We start from the raw sequence: 15,881 nt of genomic DNA, 5'->3' as shown, positions 1-15,881 counted from the left end.
TACGGTTTAACGAGGTTTTACTCTACCACTTTTAGTTTCATAGCACCAGACATGTCGACAAATGAAAGCAATCCTGGCACTGTGAGAAGACAGCATGCTTGGCACTGTGACAAGAATGCCATCGCTCATAGATGCCAATGCATCTGGCGGCAAAATCTGCGAAAGTGAAGGTATACTGCCGAAAGAGATCATTCGAGAATACACTTTTTCCGGCTACTTGCGTAATAAGTCGCTCATTTTCTGCCAAATCAGATACATCAGACTCCTGAGAGGCTGAGCCATGCATATTGTCGTTTTATTATTCAACAGTACGTTCACATAACTAAAGAGCATGTTCATGCAATATGTTCCCTGGATATTATGTTTTTTTTTTGCATTAGAAGGGTTCTGCTGTATTCTAAATTTGAAATGCAAACTGAATTGTCATTGGTATTCATTTCATAATTCCATTTGAGGATTCATTATTTCAAGTTGTCAAATATTCATTTCTGGTCAAATATAAGGGATGGCAACACTGGAGTGTACTCGAAGGAAGAGAGCTACATGTGGTTGCTGTTCTGAATGAGTCTGCAGCAGGGAAGCAGTGATTGCTACAGAGAGGCACCAATTGTTAAGAAAACGCTTGGAGAAAATAACTTCCGTTGAATAATTTCCAGACAATGAACAGAGATGCCTCGCTTTTAGGCATCCTTCAAAACTGTTTTCTCAATTTAAGAAGTTATTTATTATTTGGACAAGCAGACCACATTTACATTCCTTTAAAACAATGTGTGATGATGCAGTACCGCACTTTCCTCTTTCACTTTCCAAGTATCTGGTAAGGTTCACTATGCACCAGATATGATCACCATTCAATTGATAAATCACAAGCTCTTCAGTTGAATGGACATCCTGTTCTACATTACATGTCTCAAGTGACGTAAATAAGCCTGCTTGTTGTTTTACCCAACAGACTATACACAGCCTTTAAATTCAACTTCCTTTAGTAATTCAAACAACCCTGCTTTCACCTGGTTCTATTATAACTGTTCTGGCAAAAAAAGCTGCAGTAGAGGTAGCTTTTCTTTAAAGACCACCTGACATAAGCAGATCTCAAGTTGCCTCTCAATGTCAAATTGAAGAAGTACTAATAAAAACGCAGAAATCACTTGTGCCAAAACACACAGTCCAAGTATAACAAGTGCAGGCCAAATTCAAGAATGTGCAGTACGTAGTGGAGGACACACAGCCATGAAAATCCAGCAGTGCTCAAAGTGTGCAGTAGCAGGCAACATTTCGCACTGGCTTTATAAAATGCCTTGTCATGACAGTGCTCCTCTCATACCAAAGATTAAACAGGAACTGCACTATAACACACAGGGTGTTTATCAGATAATGACATGCCCGCATTTTTGTGAGGTGGAAAACACCAGGAACAGACAAGATGGATCGACATGTGCGATGGCTCACCCACAAATCGTGTTCAGCAAAGTCAAAAAGGAGGTAGACTTTTCGGTCATTGTGCGAGAGGAACACTCGTTGCAGACTGATGACATTGGTGTGCTTCAGCTCCCGCAGCAGCTGCAAGGAACACAATGGATGAGCGCTGAAGTGTCACACTAAGAAGATGCAGCACATATGGCTGCTGAACAAAAAGCTACAGAAATTCGGAAAACTGTCTACCAATGCATAAGCACTGTTTGGCTCAGCTGGAACTTTGTTATTGCTTAGCGGTGCTTCCTTGCCTTTCCTTCATTGGAATTGTACCAATTGAGCCAGAACACAAGCGCGCCTCGACGGAGCAGAGCAATCAAAAGGGAACACCAGCTGCCGCAGTAGCACATGAGGCATTGCATGAGGGGAGAGTGCATCGCCACAATGCCATGTCACCCTCGCTGTCGCTCTCGCAAGCCTGTGTTATGCGCATGTTTCTTGTCCACACAAGCTTTCGCCTGAATTCTGACTGCGCCTCGTTGACCCTTTCGGGCTCGATTTTTTTGCCATATGCGACTGCTCAGGTTCGATTTTTTTTTATTGCAGATTCCAATTTTTCTGAGGGGCTTATTTTGAAAAAAATGTACCATAATTTTTCTAGGGTGACTGTAAAGCGAAAAAAAAATTTTTTCGTTGGTATATATGTACTGTTTATTCATGAATAACAACAATACAGAAAAGGAAATAAAGAATGAAAAATTTGATGCATTGTTCACACATAGTTCAAGGCTTACAAAATCTACACGCAAGAATATTTCGCAAGTGTTAAATGTTCCTGCTCCTACACTAATATTCGGGCAGTCCAGAAGGCCCACGATGTGGCTGAAGGGCTTGGCCTGACAGTCCCAACGTGGGAGCGGCCCGCGTCAACCTATGGTTGACCTTCAGGACCAAATAAAGTTCTTCATACCATACCATACACTAATATTTACGTTCACCGCATAATCGAACTGCATAGGTGAGCGCACTCAAGAAAATTGTGTCGTTGTGTGCCCGTCAAAAAAGCAAAACGTGGGACAAACTTCTGCTAATCTTCATCTTATCGCCAACCAGAGGCGATTAGTTTTCGCGAGTCTCCAAAAAATAAAAGAAAAGGAAAAGCACGCACGACAACATTCTTCCTATGCGCACCCCTGTGAGCAATAAATGAGCGAGAAACAGGCAATCACCCTTTGAGCGAGTTATAACAAGATAGCCATCAGTTTTGCGAGTGCAAGAAGCCGAAACCATCCGCAGAACAAAGCCCAAACCGCCGCCCGCCTGCGCGCGCGCCAATGCGCGAGCGGTAGTATATAGATGCACCAGAGCAAACTAGCTCGAAAACAAACCATGCAATGAAAACCGAGACAGGGAGGCACGAGAAAAAAATTCCCTATATTCCCACATCGTGGCAGCACATGCCAAAAAAGAAAAAGTTAGGAAATTGGTTCGCTTTTTAAACCTAGACGCCGCCATAAATATGCGGCATCGACCATTTTGGACTTGTTCGCGGCGCCATATATTTACGCCATTGACCCTGAAAGGGCCCAATGAAAACGTGCCAAGCATCTCAATGTGCTCGCTTGCCTGCAAGGTGTTCGTAACTCGATGGATGCTCCACAGCATTCAATTGGACATTGGGCCACCCCAAACTGTCAACTTGGGCCACACCCAAATTTCAAGTTGGCCCATCGTCAAATTTAAGTTAGCCCACCTTCATATTTCAAGTTGGCCCACACCCAAATTTCAGTTGGCACACCTCCAAATTTCAAGTTTACCCAACCCCAAATTTCAAGTTGAACCATCCCCAAATTTCAGTTGGCCCTAGTATAAGCTTCCCCAAGCATTTTCTAGGTAGCCCTATGTATCTCTATGAGATTCTCTTTTTATTTTCTTGCTTTAAGTTGTTCCTTATCGCTTAAAAGCTACCAATTACCTAGATTTAAACTATCATAACGATTAAATGTCTTAACCTTGCAAATTATGCATTCTTGTGCAGGTACATGGCAATACACTTTCTCAGTGACTAGGCTGGGGAGTCTGCCATAGAATGCTTATGCATTAATAGACTGTAAGTGCATCTATGCAATAAATGCCTAATTCAAAGAATATGCATCTGTGCAGGAGGTACTGATGATGGATGAAGCAAGAAAACTACAAAACAGGACAGAAACACCAATGACAGCACCATAGCGAAAGTTACACAAGTACAGGGTACGCAACATCGCGGCATGAGTGGGAGGTGAACTTGATACAACACTGTTATCTTATCACAATGACTTTTACAAAGGTTTGTAAGTGTGCACATGTTCCTATTTGGCATCGTGTTACTCATACAGCTGTGCTTTTATTTTTCTTTGCCGATTATAGGCTTACATTGATCAACGTAAAAATTAACAAAAGCAAATCACAGATAATTTTGCTGCCACTTGTAACCCAAAGCTATGTTCCTTGTTACCTTTACTTGTAGCATCCACAGAGCAGTGCCACACCGATCCACAAGCTCTTAACATGCGAGAGTGAACATGCATGTAGGTACGAAACTTGCATCAGATTTCTTATAAAGCGACTTCAGGTAAGGCGCAACGAGTGGTGGCTAGTCAACACTGTTAAACTGCTCGATGTGTTTGGCTAATTTACTGATGTCTAGAATAAATTAATCCACGTTCAGAAAAAATAATAAGTTGTAGATGTTGTGTTTGCACAGCCTACAACACAGGTAGGTGCGTCTCCCCTTTGTTGGGTACCTTGCTTCACATGCTACATCTTTATTTTTTTCTTTCGCAAGCGTATTTGTTCAAAGGCTCACTACATTTGCATTTCACACAGACACAACAGTTATGATGTGGCCAACACGCGCCGCAGTTTCGGTTTTAAATTTCCAGTGACGCGACTTCCGGCATCCACAGTTAGAGCAACAGCCATGACTGTGTACGCATATATACATTGTTCAAGCTGCAATGGTGCCCGCATTTCTCTGGTGCCTTCGCCTAGAGTTTTTCGGTGGTTTTGCTATGGTGAAATCCATTGAGACGCAACTGGCCAGCTAATGTTTTGATTGCCCGGTCCTAAGAAGCGCAACATATGCAACTTACAATGTGCACGACAAGATCTTAACGCGAGTAATGCGTGATACAGGCTTTTTGACAGATGCACGCTTTGCTAACGTTACAACCGTCTGAACAAACCTTTACTGTTTATAACAATTTAATATGGCTACTGGGTGTGTGCACATAAAGAAAAAAAGAGCGCAAAGTTCTGTAAAAGAAAAGCCCCAAGATGCCGCACCCACCTGCATGCATCCCGGCAAGCCTCCGTCACATTGACCTACACCATCACGGGCCGTCTGTCTCCCTTAGATCCCTTTCACGTAGTCCACTTATTTATCAGAGGGGTAGAAGGGAGAAGGGCACGCAAGGCTAGCAATGATGCTTAGGGCGATGCAATGAAGGTTTGGAGGTGCAGAGCACAAAGGCGGGCATGCCGAAGGTGTTGGGTGGCTCATTCCTTTTCTCTTTGGTGCAGACACCCAGTAGTCAGGTTTAATAGTTAGAGCCAACAATGTGGCATAGGCACATTGTAGTAAGCGCTTTATTTTACCATAGAACACACACAAAAGTGCAGGGTGCTGCAGCTGTGTGGTGTCACTCTGAGTTGTGCGAACACGGTTGTGCACAACTGAGGTATAGGAGCAGACAAATGTGCCTTATCAGGAGCTGCCAGTATATAGGCAAGACAGGAATAAACACAGGGGTCCTTTTGCCCTACATCTGTCAACTGGCATGTCTGAGTCTGCTCTTAGGTCATGGCATGCCATAGACACGACACAGAGTCAGAAGTGGGGTAGTGTTCATCTTCCGCATGTCTGGGGGGGCGCTTGTTGTGGCACTTGACTGACAGCGGCTTGTGCGATGGACACTCCCTCATCAGCACCCGCCAATCCGGCTACCGCACTGGCAATTCCACCGCCAGGGAACTTCAGCTTCAACCGGACGTTGGAATGGCCTGAATGGGTTCAGGAGTTCGATGACTACACATACACGATATGCCTGAATGCAAGGTCAGAAGTCCAAATCTAAACACAGCTGTATACCATAAGCAGAGAAGCCAGGAAAATCGTCCAAACATTTGGGCTCTCAGAAGATGAATAAAAAATCAACAAGACTGTCTGCAAAAAGTTCTCTGCTCATTTCATGGAAACAAAGAATGTGATGTACGAAAGCACCTGTTTCCACCATAGGCAACAGGAGCCTTCGATCTCCTAGCCTCTATATATTCTAGCCTCTACAGTTTCACACTGAAACAATACTTTGTCTGTGCCCAACAGTAGAGCTACAGAAAAGGGCACTTGTGACTTTTCTTTAAATATTCTCGCAAAACATATAAGTTAATCCTTGACACAACAAACTTTAACATGACAAAATTCTAAACATAACAAAGTATTTAACTTTTCATAATCTCTTGTCAATAGAATACCATTTATAACCTCAATATATTAGTGTTGTGCAGGTTAGTAGATACCCGTCTTTGCACACTAGGTATTCTAGCAGTCGTTCTTTGCTGCTCTTCCCCGGCCCACTTGTTTTGTTTGACATTGCCAGCAAATGTGTATGTGTAGTCAAGTTACTTCTGTCTGGAGACGTAGAATCGAACCCCAGTCCTAAGGAAGGCCAGAATAACGACGTCCTCGCCGCAATTACTGCTCTGTCAACTAAGTCGAATGCTTATCATGCTGAGCTGATTAAAATGCTTACACTCGTGAAAAATAACCAAGAGCAACTGGAGAAAAAGGTATCCGACTTGGCTACCCGTCTTGCTGCTGTTGAGTCCCATGTTGAGTCCTCTGACGCATTCCAAGGTATTACGAATCTGCCAGGCATTATTAACGAAGCTGTTAATGACCACGCTGCTGCTTTGACTTCACGTTTGGATGAGCTCGCGGACAGGTTGCATCGGACAACCTTATTTTCTATGGCCTTGCAGACAACCCATCTGAAACAAGGACACAATCTGAACAGCATGTACGCGATGTCCTTTCTAGAACTTTAAATCTTAGTTTCTCTAACAATGCTATCTCATGTGCTGGTAGATTAGGCTAATGCAATGCCAAACAACTACGACCTATTATTGTTAAATTAGCTTCGTCAAAACTGAGGGAAAATATTTCTCAACGCTCCAAATTCCGTGACTCGAGCATCTAAGTTGGTGAAGATTTTCGCATGGCTACACGTCAATCGCATAAAAAGCTAGTTGAATTCAGAAAGGCTAGTGGCCAACAATTCATGCTTCGTTTCAATAAACTGTATATTAACAAGAAGTGCTATATATACTGTCATGTTGCCGCCAAGTACGTGAAATGAATCCTTCCGATAGCAGGACTGCCAACAGTACTAACATATCCAGTGCCGCTTCAAGCACTTCCCATACACCACAGTTATAGCCACCCCATAGTACTAAAGAAAGATCAGTTTCCGTCCTGTATTCCAACATACACAGTGTATGTAATAAGCACGGTCAGCTGTCCACAATTATTGACACATGTGAAGTTGATATTGTGGTGCTGACCGAGACATGGCTTTCGAGTAAAATTACTGACCACGAGATATTCGCATGTCAAAATAGTTACAAATTCTTTCGATATGATTGTGACCTGTGCACTTGCGGCGGTGTAGCGATAGTTGTCCGTGACGGGATTATCTGCAGCGACCTAGCGCTTTCGTCACCTCTTGAATTAGTATGCATGCACATACGCACCGGGCACAGGGGCTTCATTTTTTTCTGTGTGTTACCGCTCACCCACATCATGTAACATGTTTTGTTCAGACTTTCATGATGCGCTCAGCAGTATAACCGTAAGATTTCCCTCATATCCATTCTTGATCCTGGATGACTAACTACCCCACTATTAATTGGTGTACTGATTTTCCCTCAGTAGTTAATTGTTTGTCCGAGTGCTCATCTTTCATCAACATTTGATGGACTTTAACGTAACACAGCTCACTCTTAAACCAACTCGGTGCACGACACATTCTGCTAATATCTTGGATTTAATCCTCACGACAGCACCCGGCCTTGTTTCCATTATAACTTAGCTGCCAGGTCTAAGTGATCATTGTATAATGCAGTTTGACTCACGCCGCTTCTGTTCCTTTGATTAAATCATCCAAACAAATTTGCAATTATAAAAAATGCTTACTTTGATTCTATTAACCAAGCATTAGAATTGTTTATCACTGGCTATTTTCCTAACCTCCACTCAAGAACCGTTGAAGAATATTGGTGCCTATTTAAGCAGAAAATACTTTAGCTTTCATCAATTCATTCTAATTAGATGTATCACCTCTAACTCACAGGCACCATGGTTCAATGCGTGTCTTAAACGTCTGCTAAATAAAAAGAAGAGGCTTTTTTCGGCACACCAAGACAGGCAATTATGCAGAGCATTGGCACGCCTATGTCACTGCTGACTGCGAATACAAGCAAGGTATCGCACTTTCTAAGAGCGAATTTTATCAAGTTAATCTGCGTTCAATTCTTCATGATTACCCGCGGAAATATTGGAATATAGTCAGTGACAAGAAGTAATCCTCGATTGAATTGTGTGATGAAAATGGTGTTACTATAGCCCCCAATGACCGCTGCGAAATATTTAATGATGTATTCGCATCATTATTTTCTGCTACATCACCCCATGCTTATCCTGACATCCCGTTTGCAGATTACATTCCTATGAACCCTGTTTCTTTTGATGCTGTTGGTATTGCTAGCCTGATTACAAAGCTAAAAATATCTTCTTGTGCAGGAATTGATCATATCAAATCTAAGTTTCTTAAAAGTATGGTGACATAGTCTTCTTTAATACTGTCGCATAAGTTTGCTCAGTCGCTAGAATTATTCACCTTGCCTAATCATTGGAAGGGAGGGAAGGTGGTTCCACTGCATAAGTCAAGACCCACTGACTCTCCATTTAATTATAGGCCCATATCAATAACCAGCATACCCTGTAAGCTCACGGAACATGTCATTTACTAGCATCTAATCTTACTTTTCTGGAATCAAACTCGTTTTTTCACTAACTGCCGGCATAATTTTTGGGAAATTTTCTTGACGTGACACTCAGCTCTTGGTTATTACAGATGATTTATTTAGTGCTGCAGACAAAGGACTAACAATTGATTGCATATTCTTGGATTTCACAAAAGCTTTTGACTCTGGGTCTCACATATTGCTTTTCCTTAAGTTGCGAAAACTTAATATCGACACTAATATCTTGCACTGGACTGAGTGTTTCCTTTCTAACCGCTTCCAATATGTATCTGCTAACGGACATGACTCTTCTATCGCATTTGTACAGTCTGGTGTACCTCAGGGGTCTGTTTTGGGCCCACTACTCTTTCTGTGTTTATTAATGACCTCCCCAAGTTCGTTACTTTTTCAATAAACCTTTTAGCCGACGACTGTGTAGTTTACCACGTCATCAATAAAACCTTTCATCATGCTGCCCCGCAATCCGACCTTACCGCCAAATCTTCTTGGTGCTCCGATTCGTTTATGGCCCTTAATATTGACATGTGTACTTTATCTTTATCGGGTTACCACTTCTCACCACCTAACAAATGTTATCGCAAAGCGCAGGATGCGCCTGCATGTAAAAAAAAGTTTCTGGAATGTTATCGATGGTTCCATCCGCAACTTGTGTATTCTAATTCCCCACAACTTGTGGTTCCGATAGTTCCCCGCAACTTGTGTAATCTGATTGCATGTATGCACGATGGAAATAGTGTAGAACTTTGTCGAAGACACGCGGGTCCCAGCGGTTACTCTGGAACATTCGACGACTGATCGACAAAAGCCGACGCGCTTGACCCGCTGATCAGATTTTCAACGATCGCCGACCGTGTTTGCCGCTATCGTTGTGCTGTAGGTGTAGCCTGTTTTTTGTGGGCACAGGTTCACCCAATAAAAGTATTTCACAGTCTTTCACAGTATTGCTACTGTGTTCTTCAACGTCACCACCACGTGACATCTGGTGGAGGTGCTTTTCGTCCATGTACCGAAAGCCCCCGACAAGCCTTGATCCAAGCCCGGACCGCAAAGAGAGCACCAACGTAGTCCCGGAATGTCGAGCAAGCCGTACGTCTACAACAGCTGCCCCTGGAGCACGGACTTCTACCTGAGAAGACCAAAAAGATCGTGGCCAAGACAACCACAATGGCAGCCCCAGTGTCACCCGTCATACTTCGACAACCCAGAGAGCCCCCTACCTTCGGTGGAGCTACATCGGAGGATCCGGAAACCTGGCTCAAAACCTTCGAAAAGATCTCGACCTTACACAACTGGACATCTGAGAATAAGCTACGACATGTGTACTTCTCCTTGGAAGATGCCGCGAGTACTTGGTTCGAGTACCGGGAGGCCACCCTTGGAACATGGGACCTCTTCCGCAGTTACTTCCTGCGGATGTTCACGAGCGTTGTCTGAAAATAAAGGGCCGAAGTTCTGCTGGAAACCCGAGGCCAACTACCCAATGAGACCATCGCCATCTTCACAGATGAGATGACCCGTTTTTCCCGGCACGCCGACCCGGAAATGTCCGAAGAGAAAAAAGTATGTTTCTTGATGCGAGGCGTAAAGGAAGAACTTTTCTCCGGACTAATCCAAAACCCACCGAAGACCGTAGCTGAGTTCCTGACAGAGGCTACAACGATTGAGAAAACTTTAGAAATGCGCACTAGGCAATATAACCGCCAAGTGTTCACGCCTCAGGGCGCCATCCAAGCGCTGGGCTCCGTTGATCTCCAGGAAACCATCAAAGCCATTATCTGCGAAGAACTGCGCAAGGTCTTGCCTTCATTGCAGCCTCAAGTAGCTTCGATCGCTAACATCATGAAAGATGAGGTTCAGCGATCGCTGGGAGTTCCTGAGGTGCAACCCCAATTACCGCATCTCCAGCCAGAACCGCGACCGCACCAGGGCCCTGTAACGCCCCAATTCCATAATCCACTGCCGCCGCTGCCCGCACGCCCATCCGTCGCGGCCTGCGCACCTACGCAAGGAAGACAGACATTTGGCGCGCTCCCGACCACGGCCCACTCTGCTACCACTGCGGCGAAGCCCGCCATGTGTACAGCGGATGCCCACACCGCGACCTGGGATTGCGAGGCTTCGCTGTCAACGCACAGCGCACGAGGGAAGGTGAACGCCCTCGTGACATCGCCGATTACCTAGCCGCCACTCAGTGGAACTCTCGACGACCGCCCCGTTCGCCTTCACCAGGCCGCTACCTGTCGCCGCAGCGCCGTCAATACACTGGCCCAGCCTGGGGCCGGTCAGCGAGCCCATATCCGGAAAACTAAAAGCAGCAACCAATGGAGGCGCGGTTGCTGTTCGTCAAACTGACGAAGATCCTCCGCCGCCGACGAAGACGACGAAGAAACCACCTCAACGACACAACGACATGGCGCCGTCCCGACAAAGTGTGGAAGCAAAGAATACAATGACGAAAGACGACCTGACGACGTCCCATACCAGCCACAGGTCAACGCGACACACCCGTGATCCGACACCAAGACCTAACTGTAACGCAAAACAAAGAACCACTGACCTCAACGTATTTCTCGACGACCACGCAGTTACCGCCTTAGTCGACACAGGGGCCGATTACTCCGTCATGAATGGACACATCGCCGTCCAGTTGAAGAGGGTGAAGACTGCATAGGAGGGCCCTCAAATTCGGACCGCTGAAGGGCACCTCATTACGCCGACTGGAATCTGCTCGGCAAGAATTACCGTTCATGACCACGAGACGTCATTCAGTGGTCACGAGACGTCATTCTCGGCATAGACTTCCTGAACCAACACGGTGCAATCATCGACTTGAAGTCAAAGTCGATAATGCTGTCGGAAGATCGAGCAATATACCGGAGAGCTCTCGTAGTCACCATGCCTTAAGCGTGTTTGAAAGTCAAGTCAGCATCCCGCCTTGCTCCAGCATTGTCATTTCCGTCGGCACCAAAACACCTGCCGACGTAGAAGGCGTCATCGAGGGTGACCAACGTCTATTGCTAGACCATGAAATTTGCGTCGCGAGAGGGATCGCTCGACTGCACGAAGGAAAAACTAAAGTGTTGCTGACAAATTTCAGCCAGGAGTTCAAACACATCAACAAGGGCACTACGATCGCGTACATTGAGGGAATTCTGGAAACGAGTAATGCATTTGTTCTCTCCAGTTCTACCGCATCTACCCCGACGACCATAGTTCCCGAACCAGACTTCGACGTAAATCCAAGTCTCCTCATGAGCAAACAGCAGCAGCTCAGAAGTCTTCTCCGACGATACAAGGACTGCTTTTCGACGTCATCGAGGAATCGACAAACATCAGTTGCAAAGCATCGCATGATAACCAAAGAGTGCACTCAACCACTCTGCCAGAGCCCTTACCGAGTTTCGACGCAAGAACGTGAAGCTATTAGGCAACAAGTCGACAAAATGCTCCGTGACGACATCATCCAGCCGTCGAAAAGCCCGGGGGCATCTCCTGTTGTCCTAGTGAAGAAAAAGGACAGAACCCTACGCTTCTGCGTTCATTATCGTCGACTGAACAAGATCACAAAGAAAGACGTATACACCCTTCCACGGATAGATGACACATTGGATCGGCTCTGCAACACTAAATACTTCTCGTCAATGGACCTCAAGTCTGGCTACTGGCAAATAGAAGTCGACGAGAGAGATCGCGAAAAGACTGCCTTCATCACGCCGGATCGCCTCTGTGAGTTCAAGGTCATGCCATTCGGACTGTGCTCGGCGCCTGCAACGTTCCAGCGCATCATGGACACGGTGTTAGCAGGATTGAAGTGGCAGACCTGTCTTGTTTACTTGGATGACGTCGTCTACGCCGAAAATTTCGACGATCACCTTAGGCGGCTTGCGACAGTACTACAGGCCATCAAATCATCAGGGCTCACTCTGAAGCCAGAAAAGTGCCGCTTCGCTTACGATGAGCTTCTGTTCCTAGGCCACGTCATTAGCGAATCCGGAGTACGCCCCAACCCGCAGAAAACAGCTGCCATCGCAAAGTTCCCGCAGTCCATCGACAAGAAGGCAGTGCGTAGATTCCTTGGCATGTGTGCCTACTACAGGCGCTTTGTCAAGGACTTTTCCCGCATCGCTGAGCCGCTAACGCATCTAACTAAATCTGATGTCGAGTTCAAGTGACAAACACTGCAGGCCGACGCATTTCAAGAACTAAAACGATGAATGCAGTCACCACCGGTACTTGCACATTTCGACAAGACGCCCATACCGAAATCCACACCGGCGACAGTACCCTAGGCCTCGGTGCCTTCCTAGTCCAGAAGAAAGACGGACATGAACGTGTGATATCTTATGCTAGCCAATCGCTGTCAAAAGCGGAAGGCAATTATTCTACGACTGAAAAGGAATGCCTCATCAGCATTTGGGCTACAGCAAAATTCAGCCCTTACATATACGGCAGGCCATTCAAAGTCTTCAACGACCATCACGCGTTGTGTTGGCTAGCTACCTTAAAGGACCCTTTAGGACAGCTGGCGAGGTGGGGCCTCAGACTGCAAGAATATGACATCACAGTAATCTACAAGTCCGGACGAAAACACTCAGACGTTGATTGCCTATCACGAGCCCCTATCGATCCTCCGCCGGAAGACTACGAGGATGACGATGCCTTCCTTGTAATAATAAGCGCGGAACACTTCCCTAAACAGCAGCGAGCAGACCCGGAGCTAAAAGGCCTTGTCGAGTATTTGGAAGGGGACACCGATGTAGCACCTAGGGCATTTAAGCGCGGATTGTCTTTGTTCACATTACAAAACAACCTGCTCGTAAAGAAGAACTTCTCAGCATTCCGCGCCAGCTACCTTCTTGTTGCTCCGTCAGCGCTGCGTCCAGAAGTACTGTACGCCCTACATGACGATCCAACTGCTGGGCACCTCGGATTCTCCCTAACGCTGTCGAGGATACAGGAAAGGTATTACTGGCCGCGTCTGACCGCCGACGTCGCCTGTTACGTCAAGACATGCCGAGACTCAGCGATGCAAGACACCACCGACAAGGCCAGCAGGATTACTACAGCCGATAACACCTCCTTGCTGACCATTTCAGCAGATTGGGATGGATTTGTTGGGACCATTTCCGATGTCAACATCCGAAAATAAGTGGATCGTCGTGGCGACAAATCTCACCCGCTTTGCTGAAACTAAATCTCTACTGAAAGGCAGCGCAGCGAAAGTGGCGAAATTTTTCGTCGAGAACATTCTGCTGAGACATGGTGCCCCAGAAGTCCTCATCACCGACAGAGGAACAGCGTTTACAGCAGAGCTCACCCAGGCCATTCTGCAGTACAGCCATACAAGCTACAGGAGGACAACTGCCTACCACCCGCAGACGAATGGTCTCACGGAGCACCTGAACAAGACCCTCGCCAACATGCTAGCAATGTACGTCGACGTCGAGCACAATACGTGGGACGCGGTCCTGCCGTACGTAACCTTTGCGTACAACACGGCGGTGCAAGAAACAACACAGATCACGCCGTTCAAGCTGGTCTACGGCAGGAACCCGACGACGACGCTCGACGCCATGCTGCCGCACGTCACTGACGAGGAAAATGTTGACATCGCTAGCTATCTCCAGCGCGCCGAAGAAGCCCGACAGCTCGCCCGCCTGCGGATCAAGAACCAGCAGAGGACCGACAGCCGACACTACAACCTCCGACGACGCTTTGTCGAGTACCAGCCCAGTGACCGTGTTTGGGTTTGGACCCCTATACGCCGACGAGGACTGAGTGAGAAGCTTTTGCGTCGCTATTTCGGACCCTACAAGATCATCCGACGTATTGGTGCACTGGACTACGAGGTCGTGCCAGACGGCATTTCGCTATCACAGCGGCGCCTCTCACGACCTGAAATAGTCCACATTGTGCTACTCAAGCCGTACTACCAGCGTTAATGAACTTTGGGACTTCGCGTAACTGACCTTTAGACTTTGTTTCTTTTCATTGTTTTGTCATTTTTGTTTAATAAGCGTCCTTTTGTGTTTCGCTCTCTTATATTTGCAGCATCGGGACGATGCTTTTTAGGAGGGGGGTAATGACACATGTACTTTTTATCTTTATCGGGTTACCACTGCTCACTACCTAACAAATGTTATCGCACAGCGCAGGACGCGCCTGCATGTAAATGAAGTTTCTGGAATGTTATCAATGGTTCCGTCTGCCATCTTTCCCCACAACTTGTGTAATCTAATTGCGTGTATGCGCGACGGAAATAATGTAGAACTTTGTGAAGACACGCAGGTCCCAGCGGTCACTCTGGAACATTCGACGACTGATCTATAAAAGCCGACGCGCTTGACCCGCTGATCAGATTTTCGACGATCGCTGACCGTGTTATCACTGACCGTGTCGCTGACCGCTATCGTTGTGCTATAGGTGTAGCCTGTTTTTGTGGGCACAGGTTCGCCCAATAAAAGTTAGTTTTGTCTTTCGTAGTATTTGCTACTGTGTTCTTCAACGTCACTACCACATGACATCTGTGCACGTTCTCGCGGGGAAACTCGGTAAGGGCTCTGGCGGAGTGGTCGAGCGCACTCCTCGGTGATTATGCGATGCTTGGCGACTGGTGTTCGTCGAATCCTCGATGACGTCGAAAAGCAGCCTTTGTATTGTGGAGCAGACTTCTGAGCTGCTGTTGCTTAATCACGGGGAGACTTGGTTCGGGAACCACCGTCGTCTGGGTAGATGCGGCGGAATCCGAGAGGGCAAACGCATTACTGGTTTCCAGAATTTCCTCGATGTACGCGATCATGGTGCCTTTGTTGATGTGCTTGAACTCTTGGCTGAAGTTTGTCAGCAACACTTCAGTTTTCCCTCCATGCAGTCGAGCGATCCCTCTTGCGACGCAAATTTCACGGTCTAGCAGTAGACGTTGGTCACCTTCGATGACGCCTTCTACGTCAGCGGGTGTTTCGGTGCCGACCGAAATAACAATGTTCGAGCGAGGCGGGATGCTCACTTGATCTTCGAGAACACTCAAGGCGTGGTGACTACGAAAGCTCTTCGGCGGTATCGCTTGATCTTCCGACAGTGCTATCGATTTTCACTTTAGGTCTATGATTGCGCCGTGTTGGTTCAGGAAGTCCATGCCGAAAATGACGTCTCGTGAACACTGTTGGAGGATAACGAAGGTGGCAGGGTAAGTCCAGTCATGAACGGTTATTCTTGCCGTGCAGATTCCAGTCGGCATAATGAGGTGTCCTCCAGCGGTCCAAATTTGAGGGCCTTCCCATGCGGTCTTAACCTTCTTCAACTGGGCGGCGATGTGTCCACTCATGACGGAGTAATCGGCCCCTGTGTCGACTAAGGCGCTGACTGCGTGGCCGTCGAGAAGC

The 15,881-nt window shown here is 46.6% G+C and overlaps 2 protein-coding genes across 7 annotated transcripts in view; one reads left to right on the top strand and one right to left on the bottom strand.

Annotated features, from left to right (window-relative positions):
- Window positions 1-15,881, bottom strand: part of Cdk8 (cyclin-dependent kinase 8) — a 349,166-nt gene that overhangs the window by 268,174 nt on the left and 65,111 nt on the right. For all 6 annotated transcript variants that reach the window (XM_065451716.1, XM_065451720.1, XM_065451722.1 and 3 more), the window contains exon 4: window positions 1,450-1,560. In XM_065451716.1, coding sequence (XP_065307788.1) covers window positions 1,450-1,560 — 111 coding nt within the window. The remainder of the gene's footprint in view (window positions 1-1,449; window positions 1,561-15,881) is intronic.
- The window catches only part of LOC135918051 (uncharacterized), a 468,520-nt gene that overhangs the window by 401,089 nt on the left and 51,550 nt on the right, over window positions 1-15,881 (top strand). The window lies entirely within an intron of this gene.

Source organism: Dermacentor albipictus, chromosome 5 (assembly GCF_038994185.2).
Source record: "Dermacentor albipictus isolate Rhodes 1998 colony chromosome 5, USDA_Dalb.pri_finalv2, whole genome shotgun sequence".
NCBI classification, from domain to species: domain Eukaryota; kingdom Metazoa; phylum Arthropoda; class Arachnida; order Ixodida; family Ixodidae; genus Dermacentor; species Dermacentor albipictus.
The sequence above is the reverse complement of the archived record's forward strand: the minus strand, read 5'-3'. Positions and strand labels throughout refer to the sequence as shown.